Source organism: Lichenostomus cassidix, chromosome 5 (genome assembly GCF_008360975.1).
Source record: "Lichenostomus cassidix isolate B80296 chromosome 5, HeHo_3.0, whole genome shotgun sequence".
NCBI lineage: Eukaryota > Metazoa > Chordata > Aves > Passeriformes > Meliphagidae > Lichenostomus > Lichenostomus cassidix.
The window spans coordinates 39,605,570-39,628,504 of NC_139486.1; the positions used below are offsets into that span (position 1 = coordinate 39,605,570).

Below are 22,935 nucleotides of genomic sequence, written 5' to 3' on the forward strand. Positions count from 1 at the left end.
GTAATAGTTATGGAGAAAGCATCTATATTTCTGTGTGATTTGGCTTGTTTTTTCTTAATACTTCCATCACATTTTTCCCTATGGCTGAAGATCAGAAAAATTTCCTTTTCCATTATTACAGGCTTACCCTGTTGATTTTCCTCCTTTCATGTTGGTAGACCCTATGAAGTAGAATGCATCCCTCTTTCTTTCAGATGCATTGTTAAGGTGACATGTGCCTCGCTGCTATGAATTTCAAACATAGAAGTTTTATTCTCTCCTGTTTTATTTATGGCTAACTAAAATGCCTTTTTGTCTACACATACCTTGAGAGCTGTGTTCCATCTGGGCTTGCATATGGAGGTACTTTTACTAATTCATTGAAAGATGAGTCTTCCAAGTGTTCAGATTGGGAGTTGTAAACCACTATCTCGAAAAGACAGTAAATGTGTTGTCTAAGCTTCCTGATTTCTACTTAGTTTGATGGTATCCTGACTGTTACATGAAGTCAATTTGTGCAATCACTTCATCTGTAAACTTTCCAGGGGACATACTGGGTATCTAAACAATTGAGGAAGGGAAAAATCTTTACTTTTTAATGTTCTCTCAAAGTGATGTGACAATTGCCACAAAAAGCTTCTTGTAAGTGATTGGAAGTTTTCAAAAGAGTGAAACAGAAATAGAGGTCTTTATAATGTAGCTCATCTCAGCTGCAAGAAAGGGAATGGAGATTCTAAAGGCACTGGTGGGTGATGCTGCTTTAGTTCTGTTAGAGCTATTGCAAATGCAGAAATTGTTACACTCAATTCAGGCCTCCATCAGGTCAAAAGGGAAAACATTGACTGGAATCTCATCACTTGTTAGGACAGTAAGACCCCTGTTCATCTTTATGTTGTGATTTTGATAACGGGTAGGATTATCAAAGAACTATTGCAAGATTGTCACTTGTGTTACAAAGACATGTTGGTAGCTCAGTAGCTCTGGAAGTTACAATTTTTGCAGGAGCAGAAAGAAGACTACCATTAAAGTTTTACTTTTTAGGAGGGAGATGATAAAATAATCTTTATAGAATTATTTTAGACAAGTTTCTTGTGAGAGCAGAAGTTTTGTCATCATGCTTTACCTTTCTATCTGCTTGTTTTCTTTTTAATCCTAACATAGTTTAAGTCCTGAATATTGGATGAATTTTGGCCAAATTTTACTAAAATAAATAGATCTCGTTAAGGCCTCTCAGAAGTCCTCAGAATAGGCTGGGTGTGTGTACAGAGCCACTGAAGTCAACATTCAGGGCTGTGAGGAAGCAAGAGGCTGTGACTGATCACAGATGTCACTTTTCAACATGCAAACAGTACAGAGAATGGGAAGAGACATGAGAGCAACTGAGGATAGTTGCAAGGGTTGTGCAGGAGAGGAGAGGAAAGAATGCAGGAAAATAGTCTGGAAGTGCTGGATTGAGAAAAGTAATAGAAGGCATTTTGGCATGTTTGAAAACATTTTGGTTTATTCACTCCTGAAGGTATCAAAACTCAGCCCCTTGGGATGACAAACGGGACAACACCATCCATATGGCATGTGAAACCTGGGGAAAAAGGGCTGTGTTTTCAGTTTCTTTAAAATAGAATTGCGCCAAATTTATTCAACACCTCTCTGCCTTAAAAGGTTTGGTTACATAAAGGATGATTAAAAAAATTAATAAGTGGAACACTAGTGAGAAATTAATCAGAAGGCAAGTTTAAAAGTTCTGTATTAAAATTGTACAAGGCAAAATTTTAGTGAAAAAGAAACATTTAGATATATTACTTGTATTTTACATTGACTGCTTTAAACAAAAAATATTATTTTTATCCTGTGTCAATTCCATTTTATAATCCAACTATGGCACAAAGTCCTTATGAAATATAGCTATGGAAGTTAAGCTATAAATAGAATTATAGTGATAAATTTTGGCAACTGTAAAAGTAAAACAAATCACATCAGAAGTAACTAGAAGTATTGCTGACATGTAAATTATGTGTAACAACTCTAGAGGTATCTTCCAACCTAAATAATTCTGTGATCAAATGTCAAAATTGTACCACCATTGAGCAGGGAGTTGGACCTGATTGACATGATGATGCTCTGATTTACACTATCAGCATGAGAAAAATATATAAACATTAGTATGGGTTATTCCCTTTTATGGCTTATCTATTACTTAACAAAATACATCTGTGAAGTAAGAAAACTCAAATATTTTACAAATTAGAGAAAACGTAGCTAACAACTGAAGTGTGGATGTAAAATTCATTCTGTGTTTTCAACTTGGTTTCGTTATCTTCAGTTGAAAATTCACATGAATCAGCAATGTGATTTACTGTTTCCTAATGTAGCTGCTTGTCTATTGATTTGACTGAGTTTTGGTTAGCTCCTGTATCATTGATTTTGATTGCAGCTTATTTCTGAGTAAACTAAACAAATATCCTGCTGCCTAATAAAAGATAACAGGTTTTTAAACTATGCCTGTTGAAAGTAGGACAAGCTCATTGCCTATTAGGAATCTTTCCACAAACACTGGGAAAAAAGATGAGTGATCAGTAGGGTAGGAATACTGTCTCTTGCCTGTATGGCTGCTGCAGAGAGTCATTTACTCCTTTGGGGTTACAAAAGAGTTACTCTACTCTGTTTTTGTCCAGGACAAAAGCAGACAGTTGCTGTAGGTTTTTGTTTTACTGAATCTGGTATCTCATACTGTTAAAAGTGAGTGAAGGCTAATAGCGAATTTTTCCATCATTGTTCAGAATGATAATATAGGTAATACAATCCTATATAGGATAGCCATGGCCATATTTATGATTTGATGTATAATTTTTTTTAAAGACAGCTATATGCTTTGTTTCAACACAACACTGGGTGTGTCAGAATTATTTTGCTAACAGTAGCTCTTAACAGTCCTGAAGCATGAGGGGCTTCTGTAACTGTTTCAAAATGTCTAATTATAATATCAACGTATTCCTTGATCTGTGGTTGTGATTGTTCCCATATCTTTAGTAATACTTCCCTTGTTGGGTATCATATTTGTGTAGTTTTACAAAGTAAGGAACTCTTAATCTCTGTGAAATAACTGTATTTTTAGCTCCTTCTCAAAAAGCAGTTTTTTTGTATCTGAAAGAGCACTTGTTACGCTCAATCTAGTAGTTAATTTTGAACAATCTAATTGTTTTTCATTAATGAAATACATTTTGTTTGTTTCTGAGTTTGATTTGCAGCAAGTCTTGTGACTTCATTAACATTCAAACAACGTATCACATAGAGTTGAAAGCTGAAATCTGATTCTTTTTTCACAATCTTCTTTGATATTCTGTGATTTTGGTATATTTTAATATAATTTGCTTTATATGCTGAGAGTTTTCCTGGTTATTTCTGGCCAATCTCATTTCCTTCAAAGCCTTAAGACAGCCTGTGGAAATTTTTAGAAGCACACTCTTATCCTTTAAATAGGATGGAACAATGTATTGAGTTCTTTTCAGGGTAGGAATGTCAAATAGTAGGTCAGATTGCTCAATCAACTTTATCAATAGCAAGATTTTTCAAATTACTGTCTTTACAGACCAACATATTTATTCAGTGATAAAGTTTCAAAGCTTGTCAGAGATACTGTACCTAATAAAAATCCACCTTTTTGTATGCACCTTTGCATCTCCACTTTTTCCCTTCAAAAACTGTGCATTGAATTTCCTTTTCTAACTTAAGATTGAAGTCTTTTCTTTTTCCTCTTGACTAAGGTTGCTGCTGTTTCTTTTGCCACCCTGTTTCTTCTCCCATTCTCAGTTGAGGGCGAAAAGATAAAAAGGGTGGAACCTCAAGCATTCTTTCATGCTATTCCCAAGCTAAACATTTCTTGTCTAAACTTTTTCCTGATACTTCACATCTGCACCAGATTTAGCACTTTCCTGGCTTCATGCTGCTTTTCTTTATTGCAGCTTTCTGAAGTCATACTAATAAAGTATTATCCAGAAGATTTAAATTCTCAAATGCTCATTTTTACTAAATTTATGAACTTTTATTAAATCTTTTCCAGTGAGTATGATATAATAGATGGTAAAAATATGAATTGGCTTCTTGAATTATAAAGTATCATCCATACCTGTAGTACGAGAAATTCTTCTAAAGAATCCCTTTACAGTGATGGTGTACAGTGAAGTGATGAAATATTGACATATAGATACATCTCAGAAGACAGATTTCCAAATTGGGTAAAAATGAATTGAAAATATACCTGAGCATAACAAACATTCCTTATTTAATTAATCACATCTCAGAGAGTTACTGCAGAATTTTGACCAGTTTTGCGAAATTGTTCTAACCTTTGGATCTTTAACTGTTCTTAAACTCTTAAACTCGTTATTCCTTCCCTGAATGGATTTTTTCAGTATTAATATTTACTTGCTCATCAACAGTTATATGAGTTGGATTTGCTTATGTTTAAAGCATTTTTCTTTCCTGGCTGAGCTTTCCTGGTGAGCACTAAAGGGAGAACTAACCATCTTTGCCTGTAAATACTGCAGACAATGAAAACATTGTTTTAGATGAAATGAGCACAATAGAAATATTAGCTGAAATGTTCAATGCTTTAAAACTGTAATGCTTTGTTTTATGTTGTCATGCATTATAATTTATTTCAGTATATGAACATAACTTTGAATTATCAATTATGCAGACAGTTGTGTTGTGTAATTTGGAAAAACTCTTAAAAGATGTTTAGTGGGTATTAAGCCTTGAATTAAAGTCCCATCTAAGCCATCTGTATATTCTACTGTAGTTAGTATTTAACACATAACAGATTCTTACCTGTATGTATATCACATGCTTATACACTGCTTGTGTTTTCCCTGCTCTATTTAATTTGCTCTTTCATAGTTTAAGTTCTTGAAGACAGGAATTCTCTTTCTCCTCTTCAAACAGCAGAGTAGCTAATTCAGTGGTTATAATGATGTCTGAAATGCTGAAATTTACTGCAATAAAATGTGTTCAAAAGAGCAGCAGAGCTGTAGTTATTTAACAATTTCTTGTGCCTTAAAATATTTCTTGTTTAATTTTTAAACAAGTCACTGAATTTTAGACGTTTTAGATAACCAATCTGTCCAGATAAGCCTTAACAGACAGTAATTGTATAATTGTATATAAAAATTGGTATAGTTGTATATAAAAAGTTGTATATATAAAATTTATAAACAGGAGTACATTTTATATTTTATTAACTACCAGCTGCTAAGAATTCAAGGACCTTCAATTTTGTTCTACTTGAGTGAATTGTTAGATACAATTAATGTATAAATCTAGTCTAAAACTATGACCTTTTTTCGATTTGGTAATGCTGTTTTGAAAAAGTAGAGCAAGTGCTAGGTAGTCCTTTTGAAATTGAAGATTCAGATTATTTTATATGTTTGGATATTATTTGCCGATGGTAAAGCTTATTAATAATGTAAACTACTTGACTCATCTTAGTATGTATTTTAAAACAGGTGAGGCTAATGATAAGGATGTTCAGGTGGTGGAACTTCCCATTGTTGACAGCTTACATCCACGGCCACCTTATTTGCCCTTGGCTGTCCCTGAAGACTTGGCTGATAGACTAATTCGTGTACATGGGGATCCTGCAGTGTGGTGGGTCTCACAGTTTGTGAAATACTTGATTCGACCACAGCCTTGGCTAGAAAAAGAAATAGAGGAAGCCACAAGGAAACTTGGTTTCAAACATCCAGTGATTGGGTGGGTATTTAGTTTTCTTTCTAACTGTCTGTGCTTTAATATGTGTTTTTAGTGATTCCTGTTCAGGAAGAAATGTTTTATGATGATAATCCAAGAGTCTCAAGTACTTCGGGGTGAGAGAGAGTGATTTCTAGATGGAGCTCTTTTTTTTTTTAACTGCATAATACAGGTTGATTACAAGTACTTCTTGAAGCACACTTGCCTACCTGTACTTGGACAGATATATAAAAGGCAGCTCAATAGAAAGTTTTTTAACATATCCTTCCACATCTAGTAATAAAGAATTTCATTAATGTAATTGCCTTACAGCTTGTATTCCAGACATTTTACTGTCTGAGTCTTCTTTCCAAGTGCCTATAGCTTTTACATTTGAGGGAAAAAGGCTAAGCCTACATTTTATGTGCCACAATTCACAACTGATTTTATCACTAGCTATATATGAACATGGTATTTGCCTTTGCCTTCCCTGCTGGTGTTTTCACAGTTGAATTTGCTTTCATGAACTGGAGAGGTCTATGTGGGCAGATATGGGGAGAAGGAAGAAAGACACCTATGACCAGTAAAGAGCAGCTTGTGGGAGAAAGGTTTTGCTATCATGTAGCCTGAAAAATGTTGCTGCTGCTGTGCTGGAGTCTGCTTCCTTTGCCAGAATTTTCCTTCAGTCCTTAAACTTTCTTTTTCTAGGAGTACACAATAGGTTTGTCCAAATGTTAGTTGGCTTTTGACCGTTGAGTCGGTAGGGCATGTCACCACTGCTGTATCTGAAGATTTGTTATGTTTCAAGGAGGTAAAAAAAATCCTTTAGTAACTACCGTAATTCAATCAACTATGCATTATATGATGCAAATATTCCTATTTTCTTCTTGACTTGTATTGATCAAGCATTGTCTATCTACAATGGATAATTTAATCTTGCACACAAAAGGAATGCCACCTTATATGCTATAATTCCATATCCTTCATTCCTTTCTTTCGGTTACCCTTTGCCTTCCTTGTGAGATTATTATATTGCTTTTGAGAACAGACTGACAGCTAACATCATGTTGTCAGCATTGATGGACATGGATGAGTTTTAATCCTTCCCTATTTTATGTAGGGATTCAGTTTTAAATTCCGTTTGCTAAAGCATGTACAGCATTTATAAATGTAATTCCTAGTTTCTACCTTTTTCCAGTGTTCACGTCCGAAGGACAGACAAAGTAGGGACAGAGGCAGCGTTTCACCCCATTGAGGAGTACATGGTGCACGTTGAAGAGCGCTTTGAGCTTCTGGCTCGCAGGATGCATGTTGATAAAAAAAGAGTGTACTTGGCTACAGATGACCCTTCATTGTTGCAAGAGGCAAAATCCAAGTAAGATGAATTATGTTTCTATTACAGTTCCTTCCTTCCGGTTAGCTTTAGGATTTCTGACTATTGTGCACACAAGTTTTAGTAAATTTTCTTTTCATCCTTTATTCAGTTAAGGTTGCATTTCATTTTCCAGTGATTTTGACTTTTCTCTGAGGTATGCTTTTTTGGGATTTTTTTTTTTGTCCCAAGTATGCTTTTCAAAGCTTGATGTTAAAAATCTAGAAGAGTTGAGCGCGATATCTGTGACTATGTAGAAACAAACCAATGCTGTAGGAGGAAGGTAAATACAAACAATATACATATAAATAATTAACACACAGAAATTCTTATTGAACATACATACATATTAAAAATAAAATACTTAGGAATATTGTAAGAACGGGTTAATATATTAAGAAGTATCACCTGTCCAAAAACTACCTCTCTGTGAACAGTTGCCAGAGGAATTTTTATAAGTGAGTTGAAAAGCTTCTGATGAAGCTCTTCCCTCTTTCAGAAGGAGTTCTGTATTGATAACATCAAAGACTTTTACCCTACATGTTGAATAATTTAGTCTTTAAAATTATAAGGACAATTAAAATGTGTGGTATTCTCAACTTGTTATAGTGTCTTTGTCCCTTTTTTTTGCTCTGTGTTCTCTTGTAGCTCTCTAGAACATCAATACACAGTAAACATTCATTTACTCCTATCTGGCCTGTATTTCCTTGTAAATTAATTCTTCTGATTAATTTATTAATACTTTTTAAAATCCAGGCAACTCAATAGGGGCAAATTTTCCAACTGTTTTATTCTTGGTGACATTCTTGGAAAGATATATAAGATAACATACTAGATAACTGATTTTCTTAGGCATATGCAAGGTAAGCAGAAAATGTTATTTTGTAGTAGAAGAATTTTCTACAGCATTGAAAACCAGCCTATTTCAACTGTGCTGTTTCTGTTTTTCTTTCATAGCTATAAAAAGTTGTGGTTTAAAATTATGGTGTTTTATAAAACCTAAATGAAAAAGCACAACTCCAGATGATGGCAACCCAATCCTTCCTTTTTTTTATGTGTAGAGGCAAGAACAATAGCAGAAACAATTATAACATAGCATTTAAAGTGTAAATCTGAACAATGAAAAGACAGGTAATACAAAATTGAGGTTATAATATTTAATTCATTATATTGTCCTAAATAACTTTAATAACTGTTTGCAACACAACAGAATTCAATATTGATATAACAATCTTAGTTATGCATTTTTATTTTTGTTTAACTTTCCAACCTTAGCATTCTTTGTGAATAATAATGAGATGCTCTCCTATGTAAACATATCAAGTTTTCAATAGAAACAAAAGCTAATTGTGGAATTGTAACCTTTTCAGTAAAACAGTACTAAATTTAATTAAGAATTGTAACTCCTTTTCAAATCACAATTTTACTTTTATATGGTAAGATACAGCTCAGTATTACAGCATTATTTTTATATGTTTTCTTCATAAAAGGCATGGAATCTGTAAGTAGGGAAGAGGTTTTTTTTATGTGTTACTGCTGAGTTTTCAGGTCACAGCTTACACTGAAACATAATTTCCGAAGTTACTTTCACTCTACTCTTGCTTGCAGCTTCAGATGCCTTCAGTGGAAGGCATTTGAAACTTCCTGTGATTTCACAGAAGGCAGGATGCAATTTGATGTTTGGGCATTTAATAGCATCTGAAGGCAGGTTAAGGTCATGTTTTGGCAGTAAAGACGCTTTTCTTCGTCTTCTTGTGAAATCAGCTATAAATTAGTTTACACTTCTGACAAAAATGTTCTAGTCACATTGAGCTACCAAGCTTTGATAGAAACAGCTGTCACATTGCAGTAGCTTATGTTGCATTCATTATTTGGTGCAATAATATTAGTAAGTACTAGATACTGTATCTCTCTACATGAGACTGACTGGCTGTCAAACAGCGTTGGCATTTAAGCAAAGAAAATTTACCCAACATTCACATGAATAGGCATGTTGTTTCTATCAAGGGGAATATTTTAAACTATTCATAGTCATGAAAACAGAAATGTTTTGACTTAGGTTTCAGAGACTTCCCTTGCAGTCAGATGTCTACCAACTGCAAGTACAGTAGTAAAGATAGTGCAGTCACTACCACTGCAGTTTGTAGAGTGTTTGGGTTCTATTTCCAGAAGAAGGAAAGAAGTGATACATTTTCAGAATCAGGATGATGTAGAACAACTTTAGTGGAGAGTAGCATGGTTGAGAGTTCAACAACTGTAATGATCAGGGAATTAAAGCATTTCACAGCTTCTGTTAAGCTGCGGTCATGGTATTTTCTTTATATTAGTGATGTTTTAGGGACAGTGTGAATTGCTTTTTCTTTGGCAGATTTAATAGTTTTCAAAGGCAAATTTTAGAATATCTAGTATATGTATTTCTAGTCTATAATACTACTTACAGTATCTTCACTCTTTAAGGTTTTCAAAAATATACAGATGAATATGTACATAAATTCTTAAGAAACCATATTTAATATATTTCTGTTTTGTATATGAATCTATTTAGGTGTCTTTCTCTTGTGCATGAGCACAAAAGTTCAGCAAATCACATTCTTTCTTCCAGAATATTTTCCTGTAAAGTCAACTGTATTTTCTTTTTTCTCCTTTTCTTTTAACTGTTTGTTTACTTCCACAGTATCAGGTTAATGCCTTTTCTCCCTGTTCACAATCTGTAGTCTGGCTAACCCTCCTCACCCCCCAACTCATAGTGTGCCTTATATATAGAATTCAGCAGTGCTTCAAAGTGCTAGAATCTGATGAACAGCTCATATATTTTCCAATTTTTTTTTAGAGCAAGACCTGAGAAAACACAATATTTCTTACTCAGTCTGTTTACACATACACTCACAATCTTCTTTCAGAGGGAAGAAAATTTTCACTGCCTGTTCTGGACACTTTCAGAGGCCCAGCAGTTGAGTACAGGAGCCTGGGACTTGCCCTGCTTTGCACCTGTGGTGATGAGCTATAGTTACACAGCTAGTTGATCAGCTTCTGAAACCAACAGAAACTTGAAATAGTCCCATAACTGTACTTGATTTGTATCCTTATCTGAGGCTGTTAGGTGCAGGAAGGAAAGATTTTTAACTCTCTTGTTCCCACCTTTTTTTTATTTCTTGTTTTCCCTTTCTCATAAGAGGGGAAAAAAAGTTAAAATCCTTCCTGGCCTGTACATAGGTTTCAAGAACCTATTCGACAGCTGGGTATTATTTATAGACATGTGGAAGGGATACACTTACATGTATGTAGTCTAATACAAAGAAAACAGAGCAGTGTTTGGTTTTATCTTGGAGCAGTCTGCCCAAGGAAGTGTAATGCCACTGTCATTGGAGATATTTAAAAGTCATGTAGATGTGGCTCTTTAGGGACATGGTTTATGGTGGACTTGGCAGTGCTAGGTTTGGGGTTGGACTCAATGGCCTTAAAGGTCTTTTCCAACTTAAACAGTGCCATGATTCACAGCCTTTCCTGTTTCAGAGAAGAGAATGAGAGTAAAGCTGGAAGGCATCCTGCACAATGTCATGTTTAGGTGATTCTGTCAGTAAGAATATGACATGTTATTAGGTATGATTCATTTCCTACACATTCAGGAATCCTAATAATAGGATTGTGCCTAAGTTCTACTTAAAAAGAAAAAAAATTCCCCAAAAGCTTACAATGTAAGCATTACATTAATCATAATATAAATACAGATGGAAAAAGGAATGGAAGGAAGCAAGAGCTAACTGTAGAACTTTGGTAGTTTCATTTTCTTTATTCTTTGCAGTCATTGTGGCAAGAATAGCTTGAAATAGAATCTAAAGCACTGTAGTGAGTGGGAAGGAGAATTGAACTTCACCTGATGCAGGAAGTCAGTGGGCCACGTACAGCTTGAGAGCAGTGTGCACCTGGCCTTTTTCTATATATTTCTTTCTGCTCTGCTTTCAGCCTGTGTTGGAGACAGGATAGCAAGCAAGAAGATTCTTTGGTCACACTGAGTATGGCTGCTATTTTGCTATTAAAATAAACCACTTTTCCCAAGCATGAATGTAGCATTGTGTGTGGGAGACAGCATACAAGTGCTTGTTTGAAAACTTAAACGTGTGAGTAGGTAAACTACAAACTTTGATCACTGTTTTGAAGGGTGGGCTCTGAAACCATTGGTTAGATGAATATGGATAAACTTTAAAAAATGGAATTGAAGACCAGATCTAAAAGCATCTCAACTACTGTTTTCAGAATAAAGGAAAGAAGGAGAACATTTTAAATGTATGCTTAAAAAGATGTGTAGATAATTTTGACCTTTTGTTTTTTACCAGATTCACTATGACAATTTTTCCCTTGTGCTTCATTCCTTAAAGTTATTAAAGTGATATTTTGCTAGTAAGAAATCAGATTCTTCAAGAAAAGTTCTTTTGTGTCTGCTCAGCATGTGGATTCTGATTTTTTAAGTCTGAAGGAAGTGATTAATTTTAGTGGTATTCCTGATACCAAGAACTTGCAAAGAGGTGTGAAAATATCTTTACCATGTCAGTTATCCCTAGAAATTCTGTCTTCTGTTAAATATTCTTTGTGTTGCTCCACTCAGAACTGTTTCACTGAGATTAAGACTGATGCTTATCTCTGTTTCTGAGCTAGTTCTCAGAGTAGAGTATGATATACTTCCTTTTGGTCTGCATTTTTCCTTTAAAAAAAACCAAACCAATATGATTAACACAGTGGACATTGGAATAGAACGTGTCACAAATATTGTGATGTCATCTGTTGTGTTTTGAGAGCTGGTTAAATATTGACAAAAAATGTTAGACACAAAAAGATTAGAAATAAAATTAAAATTGTGAAAGAGTTCTTGCTGAAAAAACTATTTATAGCTTCATATGCTTTTGTAATTCCTTAGAAGGGTATTATCAGTTGTTCCAATAATGCTTCCCACCTTCTCTTCCTTATTTTGTTTTTCCTTGTTTTTCATGTAATAGGAACTTTCCCAGACATTCATGATCAGGTACACCCTTTAAAGTTGTCCCAAACATTTGACATCAAATATTGCATTTTCCATACAGTTTTTTTATTTGCTCTTGGGATAAATTAGTTGATTTGGTGGTCACAAAACCAGCTACATTTGTCCACTTCACTTTCGAAGACAGTTTGTACATATTTTTAACTTTAAAATGCAATAAATTAGGCATGTTCTTACAAATGTTATATTAGCTGCTTTGCTCTCTTATGTAATGTATTGATTTATAGTTGCAATCAAGTTGTAAATTGGAAAAAAAAAGTTTTTATATAGTTTAGTTTTATAATTAGCCATGTAGTTGAAATTTTGTAGTTGGCTAGTTAGTTATGTGAGTTGCATTTCACGATTGAGATATAATTATTGTGTAACAGCAGTGTAGTTACCACCTTTGTTACATCTATAATAATTGTGTCTGGTAGGAGACTGACTGAAAATGTAATTAATTTGTGCTGCTTTTCACAGTTTCTTTCAAATTTCAGTTCAGTAATGAAGTACAGAAATGTAAATTTTTTGAGATAGACCATTATTTTTCAATATGTTTTAAAAGGATTTTAAAAAATTTTTAAGTTATTGTTACATGATAAAATATTTTATTTTTAAAATAATATAAAACAAGGTTTTATATTTCAAATAAAATATTTTGACCTAAAGTAGTACTATTTTTTTTGTGTAATAAGTCAAGAGAAGTGTTTTGGCAGGGAATTTGACATTTATTTCCTTTTGACGAGTGAATTGAAAAATTTGTTCTCCATATGGCCTTACAAACTGTGAAAGACTTTTTTTTTCTTTTTGTTAGTTTACATTCGTTTATTTAATACATCCCTTTTACAGGTGACGGATTTTTTTGCACAGTCTTCAAATCAGTTGCTAATAGTATGGTAATAAATTTAGTCTAGTAAAGTCAGATTCCCATATCTTATTTAGCAGTAGAGAAAACTAAGTGGTCTATTTAATCTAAAATCAGCATCACTAGCAGAATGTGGTATATACTTCCTGATATTTCTTTCTCTTCTTCTACTTTGTTACCTATCAGACAGACTTGCAGCATCTTTTTATTTAGCTTTCTTTTAGCTAAAGTGGGCATGCTTGGAGGCAGCAGTAACATTCTAGAGGGTACAGCAAAATTGTAATTAATTTCCTGTAAAGCAGAGACTCAAAACAAATTAGCAACCCTATCTTGCAGCAGAGATAGTGCTTTTTAAAAAAATAAAAATAAATAGACCAAGATTTTGCTATTAACTGTGTATTGTATTTTCACAGGTATCCCAATTATGAATTTATCAGTGATAACTCCATATCCTGGTCAGCAGGACTCCACAACCGATACACTGAGAACTCCCTAAGAGGTGTCATTCTGGATATTCACTTTTTGTCTCAGGCAGACTTCCTGGTCTGTACCTTTTCATCCCAGGTAAAGTGCAATGCAGACACAATGTGGATTGTATGTTCCAGATCTAAATCTTAGTTTTCTTCAAGCTTCTGCTATAAAAATCTCTTTTTAGATTACAAGCAGAGCAAAAAGTCACCAAGCAGTATTTTGTGACTAATATGCTGACCCATGTAATTCACCTGTGGCAAGATGTGATTTGTCAGATTGAATGTTTTTTACTTGCTGTTGTCATTACTCCCTTAGGTGACACAATCACATGTGATTGTACTGCTAAATGGAAGTGGACACAAAACTCAAAAGTTAAAATTCACTTAAAAACTAAATGTTTTCCACAGCCTCAAATGTAAATTTTCTGCTACACTGTAATGACAAATAGGTAACAAGCATAATATTATTATGAATATTAATATATGGTCAATACAGTGATATATTTACCTTGACAGGCAGAAGTCTTAATAAAATTGCCATAGCAAGAAGACAGCAAAACTACAAAAAGTATAGAAAAGCCTCTTATCCCTCAATCATGCTTGTTCATACACTTTATTTACCATTCATTACATCCTGTGCAGAGAATGAGAATTTATAGCACATTTAAGTTATTAATATAGGCTATTTCAGACCTAAGACATGAGTGAAATGCAAAGCAAAAATCCTCACTAAGAAGAGCTGTAAGGAGCCATCCCATTTAATAATAATGTTTGATTTAGCTGAATACATCCACTGAATGTATATCATAGTGAAAGAGCTGAAACCTGTGGCTGTATGTCTTAAATGTCACACGTGCATTGGTGTAGAGACAGTTCATAGTCTGGAGGAAGAATTATATGGTCTTGGATAAAAACTTAATGAAAATCTATAACATTTTCTGCTGTTATTATGTTCAGATGGCTGTGTTAAAGGTGACAAATGTTTGCTTTAAATAAAACCCTGGGTATAAACATTGTTTGAATATAGCTGAAAATGGCTTGAACAGAATATATTGTAATTGAATTTCAAGTGTTGGAGTAATTTTGAAAGAAGAATATATGTTTAAAATACATCAATGCAGTTAAAGGTGGTACAGGTTGATCAGGACCTCTGGAGGGCATTTGGTGCAACCCCCTTTGAGGGCATCTTCGTGGTACATAGTGTCTTTGAGCTCAGCTCTCATTCTGTTTCACCATGCATTTGACAATAGACTTGTTTATTGGATAAGACATTTGGTTTTCCAGAGGTGCAGAAAACTGAAGTATAGGAAATACGATATTAGACTGTTACTGTCAATAGCTGGACTATGAATTTGGTCCAGGAATTTACTTAATTTATTCTGGGCAATTTCTTGTGCTTTAATAATTCAAACTCCTTAAAAATAATTTAATACCAGTTTTTCTGGGCATGCCGCAATGTGCATCTCTACAGAATCTTCATATATTGGGTTTCTCTAAGGTCTGTGGCAAGTTTTCCCACTATTCATATAGTTTTTTTTTATGGGTTTAAAATTTGATTCTCTGGTCTCTAACATTTGAATTGCTATGCCTGTCCTTTCATCGATTAAATAAACCATTTGATACTTTGGCATTGAGGGTAAGCAAAATAAGGCTGTTAATGACCTTCTTGTCCAACACATATGAAGAGAAAGTACGGTTAAAAATGCATTCTGATTTATCTCCAGTGTGATTTTGAACTTTCTCATTAATCCATTTGATGGTGACTTTTTTGGCATTTTGTCAAAAAGAGTCTAAACTTCATTGCAGAGGTATTAAGAGAAAATGACAGTATACCTGAATAGAATCAGAAATTCCCCTGTATTAATTGGGTTTTATGGTGCTGAAATGAAAAGATCACTGGTATAAGCTGAAGAATAGATAATTTTCTAGAAAAGCCACGTGGTAGTTACACAAATCATAAAACAGTAGTGGAATTAAGATTGCACATTAAAACAAAGATTCTTTTTGTCTCTTAAGTCTTCATTTAGATGAAATCATAGCTGCCTCCGATGTATTTTTCTTCAAAACTTCACTTATTTACAGAATTTATTAGTCTTTGTATTTTTCTTTGTTCATGTAAGTATACACACTGCAGAACAAATGGGTCTGGGAATGAAAAATGGGAGGCTGGCTTTAGCTATATTTCTGCATGTGGATATTTTGCCTGCTGTCCTCAACAGATTACAGTTTAGTTACTCAGGTTTGGTGCTCCAAATAAAAGAGTTGCTGAGAGGAGATGTTGAATGTTTTGTGTCAGATATGCAGGACACACTTGCTAAAAGCATTTCTACTGAAAAGATCTAAAATCTTTAGTAGTGTGTATTGTGTGTATCCTCTTCCTGGGGTACACACACATGCAGAGAACAAAACAAAAACAGTTACAGAAGCTATAAAATAAACAGATTTTTACAAATATATGGGTAATCAAACTTGGTTTTATATTATGGTGTGTAACAGGTACTTAGGAATAATTAACTTCAGCCTCATCTTCTGAAAGGTACTTCTGAAAAGTTATTTTAAAGTTCAGATGCAGAGGGATAAAAGGAAACCTATTACATTTTTAAAGCAAATGCCTCTCTCAAAGGAGCTGAGAAAGTACAAATACATCTAGTTTCACTGATCAAAGTTCTATTCACTGTACCTTCAAAGGGAGAAAATAAAAGTAAAATCAAGCTTTATATATTAACATAGACTGAAAATTATGAAAAGCTCAAATGCTTCTTCATATTGAAGAATTCTCCTGTATTGTTAATCAACCTTTATCAAACTTAGGAAAAATCAGAGAAAGATACAGCAATGGAGATCAGAAATCAGAAAAGCCACAGTAGCCAAGTTGGACACTTGGCAGAGAAGAGCTTTCTAGCCAGTTGTTGAAAAGAGTTTTTTTTTTTAAATAGTGGTAGCTTTTTGTATTCCTGTCAACTGTGAGAAATATAACATAATTCTGATGTGGGAACCTGTGTTCAGTCTGAAGAAAATTCTATTCATAAAATGGGTTACAATGACAAGTAAAAATGCATCTTTCTTCTCACCAGTGTAATTAATGTCTTCATAGAATTCACTTTGATTTACTTCTAAGTTTCCGACAGTCAAAAGTCTGTCACTGTTCTAAAATGAACAGCATTTTAAACTCTTTCACAACCTTGTTTGGTTGTGAAAATTTAAACTTTAGAAAAGTAAAAAAAGAAAAGGCCTCATTATTACAGGATAAATTTTGAAAATGTAAATTCTGAAGGTTCAGAGGGAAGTAAAATACAGTTTTAGTAGTAGTAGTAGTAGAAAAAAAAAACTAACTTGCTTTTACATTTTATAGGCTACAGATCATTTGTTTTAAAAAGCAGAATTGCTAGTGTTTATGTAGATGTTTTCATTTTATACCGAGGAGTAGACTGTACTAATTATTTATCTGTTTATTTAGTTGTTTATCAAATCTGATCACCAGAGGCCTCAGATTCTACAAAACTTAATGCTTTTTATTAGTTAATGTGCAGAGATTCTGTAGTTTTTATGGTGGTGTGGTTTTTTGTGGGATTTTTTTTTGGGGGGGTGGTTTGGTTTTTTTTCTTTTTTTGTGGGGTTTTTTTTGGTTTTTTTTTTTTGGTTGGTTGGTTGATTTGGGTTTTGATTATTTTGGAGGCTATTTTTGGTTGGTCCAGGAGTTGGTTTTTTGTTTTGTTTTTTTTTACCTGGACATTCCAGCACCTGATCTTCTTGGGAAATATTTCTATACATTGGTTGTTGATTTCTGTGGTATATTTCAGTCACACACAATATTAATTACTTCTGTTTTTATTTCTAAGGTCTGTCGAGTTGCCTATGAAATTATGCAGACGTTGCATCCAGATGCTTCAGCATATTTCCATTCTTTGGATGATATCTACTACTTTGGGGGACAGAATGCTCACAATCAGATTGCTATTTATCCTCATCATCCACGAACTGCTGATGAAATTCCTATGGAACCTGGAGATATAATTGGAGTAGCTGGAAACCACTGGGATGGTTATTCAAAAGGCATCAATAGGAAATTAGGAAGAACAGGCCTGTACCCATCCTATAAAGTTAAGGAGAAAATTGAGACAGTCAAGTATCCTACATACCCAGAGGCTGACAAGTAGATTAAAAGGAAGACATTCAACAGTAATTCTCAATTTTGACTGGTTCAAACCAGTCAACAACACTCTAACTGTTGGTTTCTATGGGATTTGAATTTGCATTTTATCATGCGGTTAAAATCAAAGCCTTTGCAATGAAACTGGATAAGAAGCTGAGAACAAGTGGATGGGCTATGATTTGAACTTAAACATTTTTGTTACATGCACTCTCACACATGCACACACAAACCCACGTACAACAGGAAAGCTGTTGTTTTATACTTTTTGTCTCTTTTCAGGAGTTGTCCCAGTCATTAGTCTTACGTGAGCTTTGGGCTCTTTTCTCCGCCATTAATTGACAATAATGTTCAGACTTATAACACTGCCACATTGTGTAATTTGAGTGACATGAACATCTTTTGTATGTGCAAAATTTAAAACATGGTGCCTCTATTTGAAAAGTTTGTGACCTTTTTAGAAGAGCCATGCCTATTTCACAATGGGCAAGAGTCAACTTCCATCTGGTGTTATCGTGACCACTGAACTTGCTTCAAACAACAGATTCAGATTTCAGACTAGATTTCTTTACAACTTTGGGGTTTTTTTTTTAGCATTCCATTGATTACTTCTCATCATTAATAAAATAAAGGTTACATTCAACAATACAGTAGTCACTGTCTTTTAGGAACTTTTGTACACAATGCCATGAACAGATGCTTGAGTACTGATAATTTCTGGACATTGCCTTTGATTGAAAAAAAACAACACAAAATCTACAAAAGAAGGAAAAAGTAGCTGGAGTTTCATTGAATTTTAAAACAGTTCTGTAGTACAATGGTTGTGTAGGGGCACAGTGCTGCTCAGCTTTGTGGACAGTAGGTAACAGCAGGATTACCTCAGTGGCTAAATTACTTACAGTTACCCTCTAACACTATTTCTTGCCTATTCTGTTTCTCTTCTGAAAATAATTCAGGGTTTAGGGTATTATAAATGGCCACTTAGCATTTTGGCATTGAATGTCATTACTTTTAAGTAAAATACTTCAGGTTATCCCATTTATAGAGCCTGTCAGTCTGGACTACTTTAAAGAAAATCTAACAGCTTACCCAAAAATAGTAGGTTCCAAGAAAATATACAAGGATGAATTTTTATGCATGTCATAAGATTGTTAGTAATTCTTAGTGTTTTGAAATCTGTTGCTAGTCAGCTCTCTATTAAGAAAAGAGATAATTTACAAAACAATTTTACAAAATAATTCATAGATTTGATGGTTGTGTGTATATGTGTATATAATATTGAAGATAACAAGAGATTGTTTCCAAATAAAAAGAATATTAATAGCATTTTATAGATTCTAGTGCAATCCAGTCTGGATTACTGGAAGTGCAGAAAATGTTTACTGTTTAGAGACTGGGAAGATGCTACATGAATAAAGATTTAAAAAGCATGGCTCGTTGACCTTAGCAAAGCAAAAGTATAGTTAATTATGTTTATGAATAGACCAAGGGCAGTGTTAACATAATGAATGGATGCACTTGACCATGAATAAGTTTTAGGCTGAAAACCAAAAGAAAGCTCTGCCAGTGTGCAGTTCAGCAGCAGGATTCCAACAGAAATAGTGGTGAGATGGAACTGGATTGGTATGTGAAGGAATTACAAAGTAGTCTTCTCTGACATTACTTGCAGGACTGATCCTGTAGATCCCCTCCAGTAAGGTGTTCTTCAACTGAAAAACCATTTTGTGTCTTGAAAAAGAATAACAAAATCAAAGTTGAAAAACTCTGGAGGAAAAAAAGATACATTGACCATAGTGTTAAATAGACATATCAGTAAAAATGAGCATAGATACCAAATGACATTTAAAGACTGATTGAAGGGTAATGGGAAATTAGTAAGAGTGGCCAGGAAGTGTTAAAGATGATGAATTTCTGTGACAAAAGGTGCCTGGAGTCAACTGGTGTTTCTGTATTTTGAAACTGCTGAGGAAGCAGCTTTATGTTAGTTTCCTGTCTAAGTGATGCTGATGAATTTTCCACTAATTCAGGCAAATGTGGTATTTCAGAGATAAAAATGTAGGCTAAATTATAACTTTTATTTTATTTTGAATTGTACATAAAAAACTACTACTACTTTCCTTTTGAACTTAAAAAAAAAATTGAAACCCATGAACATTTCTTCCTCAACAACTAAGTCAATGCATTTTATTTTTTGGAAAAACTAGTTAATTATTTCTCCACAAATACTGCATTAGCTATTTGATATTTATAGATTTTGAAAATGTTTTCATTTTTAAGCTATTTACTTACAGCTTCAGAGCCCATCATTTCTAGCTCATTTCTTAGAGTGTGATTCAGAAATAGTATTCATAAATAAATTAACATGAGAATTTTTCCATAGTCAGGTAACTCAGTTGAAAATACAGCTGAAGAAGATCAAGAACAGAACATCTAAGAGGAGCCTAAAGGCAAGAGCAGATCTTCTGGTGTGGTAATGAGAGAACTGAAAACACTGATGGTGTAGAAGCTGTACCTATATAATGTGTCAATTTCTCAGCAGACTAGCTGACAAAATATTGGCAAGCTGCACATGCCTCCTTACATGTTATAAGTACCTAAGGAGTAAATATGTCATCATCTTTGACAAAATGATCATGATATGATACAAAATTATAGCATTGCTGCTAATAATTCAGAAATATACTAATGTAGATGCTATGATCTTATTCCCCAGCATCATATGGTCCTCTAGTGCTTAAAATTCAGTACTTTTCAGAGGAAGAAATCTAGCAATACCCTGTTTGCTAGATGCATCTGTTTCTAGAGATTTGTTTCCTTTAAGACTACCAGTTAATTATGTCGTGCAGTTCTGGGACATTGGTACATTTAAACCAAATTTGTTTTATATTAAACAAAATGAATATTCAAAACTTTATTCTCTGTGCAGTGGAGTCCAGGTAATATGGAAGGATCCATGGGTACATGGAAAAGAAACTCCCAGATTTTTATTGAAGCTCACAGAAAAGTGAAATAATAGGAAATAAAAATTTTGTCTTAATTACTTGTGAGAAAGCTGAATCTTTTGAAGGCTGTGAACTCATTAAGGTAGTAGCCAGAACGCTTGCAAGGAAGCAAGCATACATCACATTTGTTCTGTTTACCTTGAAGCTCTGCAACAATCTAGTCTTGGAATTGTTTTGCCTCATACCAAACCACCTTCTCTGGTATTCGTAAAACAGTGAGCCTTCCTACCTTCTTAAACAGCTGCTGTTTATTTAAATTGTTCCTCTCTAAGAACGATTGGTGCGATTGTGCGTATGAATGCTGCGTATGTAAAACACAATATGAACAGCACTCCTTTGTTCTTTGCTATTTTACATTATCACTGTCACATTCTCTCTAAAATCTTACTTGCCAGGTAAATATAGTCTCTGGGAACTTCATGCTTTACCTGCTGCTTGGAAGCTAAGAAATTTATTCTGAGTAGTTCAGCTAACTGGTCTTCTGTGACATTGATGTACAACCAACGTCAGTTCTGTCCTTGATTTTCAGCCCAGCCCACGGTCAAATGCGTGGGATTTACAAGCTGTCTCTACCAACATTCTGCCCATGTGAACTGCTGAGTATTACAGATTTCTTCATGAAGGATGATGTTTTAGTTCAAAGCTTTTGCATATTTTTAAATGTTTACCTTCAGATAAGTCTTTTGTTTACTCCGTCGCTGAATTTTAGGAAAACTTTAGGAAAACAGAAAGATTTTTCTCCTTTACCAGTTTTCAGAAAGGAAAACTGATACCTTTTTTACAGAGAAATATTCACAGTGTAAATATTCCCTTCATAATGGGTTTTATATTTCTTTGGTATGCAGTTGTAAAATAAGGGTGCTCTGAGCTAGGAACATAATAGAAAATAAGTGGAAAATTTTCATGACAAATTCTTGATGGGGGGAGGGAGATTTTTCTTCATGCTAGTGGAATAGTACCTACCACTTGGAACCTTTTCAAAACAGTGAATTGAACTCGGTATTTCCAGGTCATTAGTTTCTTCACAATGTAATCTCTGATGAGACTGAGGAATCCAGATAAAAATAATTTGCTTAATTTGGGAGATGGAAGGGAGAGAGAGTCTAATAAGACATGATAGTGTGCTTTTAATTTGAGTTGCTATATCAAGTCAAAAGCCACAAATAAACATTTCAGTACTGGGTTAAGGACCTCTGCCAGTGAAATCATTCTTCTATTTGCCAGAAGTATGTTGAATTTTCAACCCTCCTTTTGGTTTTGCCTACGATGAGTCCCAGTCATGTATAAACATCATGGTCATATTCGGATTGTTATTATATTACAGTCTCACTCCTGTTTTGGTCACCTGGGAGCAGGTTGTCAAGGGGCTCAAAAGGTTGTTTGGTTTTCTTCTGTATAGAATTAAAATTGCATTTAAATCTCTCTCAAATGCTAGTTCCCTAAGGTGCCACAGGAATTGTAATTGTAGTCTTCAGATTTTGTCAAGGTCCTTTCCATGTACCTGCAAGCTTACCTGGAGCAAGACTGAAGGAAAGAAAATTATTTATATGTAGGAACTGCATACAGGTTGTGTTAGACTTCATGGTGTCCTGTTCATTTCTAAAAAGCATGAAACATGGCACTGCATGACACAAATAAGAGGATAGTATAAAATTCCCAAGTCTGCAAAAAAGAATTGCTTGTCTGTTTGCTTGCATCGCTGGTTGCATTCACTGTGTACAAGATTATTTAAGAATCTAAGTGCACAAGGCAGAGGTCTGTCAGCATTACTGCAGAATGCCTTCCACTGATGTTTGCTGGTCTTTAGCCCTTTCAGTGCTGTGCACAGACAATGCTGGTGATGTTTGCTATTCAGGGGAATCCCTTTATTTTTTATGCTTGTTCCCTTTGACTCAGCTTGTCAGCAGATTCCTACTGCCACTGCAATTCAAACAAATTTATATTAATGCAAAGGGATTTCAGTTGTTTGCATGGAAATGTTTTTGCCTTTGCTGAGAATTAACATCATGCTCAGGCTGAGTCCTTGGGAGGTGGTGTTGAGGGAAGGAGCCATCTCCACTGCACTGTACTGTACATGTTTTATAACTGCTGGCATAGACATGTACTGGTTTTATTTTCAGTTTTGCATGATTTTTCCACTTTATCAAGACTCAAGGTTTTGTTTTCACTGTAGTATATTTACAAAATGTTTTCTGGAGGATGGTGAGATAAAGTCCCAAATATCCTACCTTGTCTTCAAGAAGTGTAACAGACCTAATCCATTTCCTCTTAATTGTCTTAAAGATGTCCTTCAGTTGCACAGTTTTGATAGAAGCAGATAGATTGATGTTTCCTGAAGATTGTGGCCTTTTTTTTCCTCTTC

General features: G+C 34.3%; 1 protein-coding gene across 4 annotated transcripts in view; it reads left to right on the plus strand.

The window, feature by feature from the left end:
* Window positions 1-18,217, plus strand: part of FUT8 (fucosyltransferase 8) — a 99,993-nt gene extending 81,776 nt beyond the window's left edge. For all 4 annotated transcript variants that reach the window (XM_085062595.1, XM_085062594.1, XM_085062596.1 and 1 more), the window contains 4 exons: window positions 5,481-5,727; window positions 6,902-7,078; window positions 13,365-13,515; window positions 17,261-18,217. In XM_085062595.1, coding sequence (XP_084918721.1) covers window positions 5,481-5,727; window positions 6,902-7,078; window positions 13,365-13,515; window positions 17,261-17,578 — 893 coding nt within the window. In that variant the 3' untranslated portion in view covers window positions 17,579-18,217. The remainder of the gene's footprint in view (window positions 1-5,480; window positions 5,728-6,901; window positions 7,079-13,364; window positions 13,516-17,260) is intronic.
* Window positions 18,218-22,935: the final 4,718 nt, after the last annotated feature.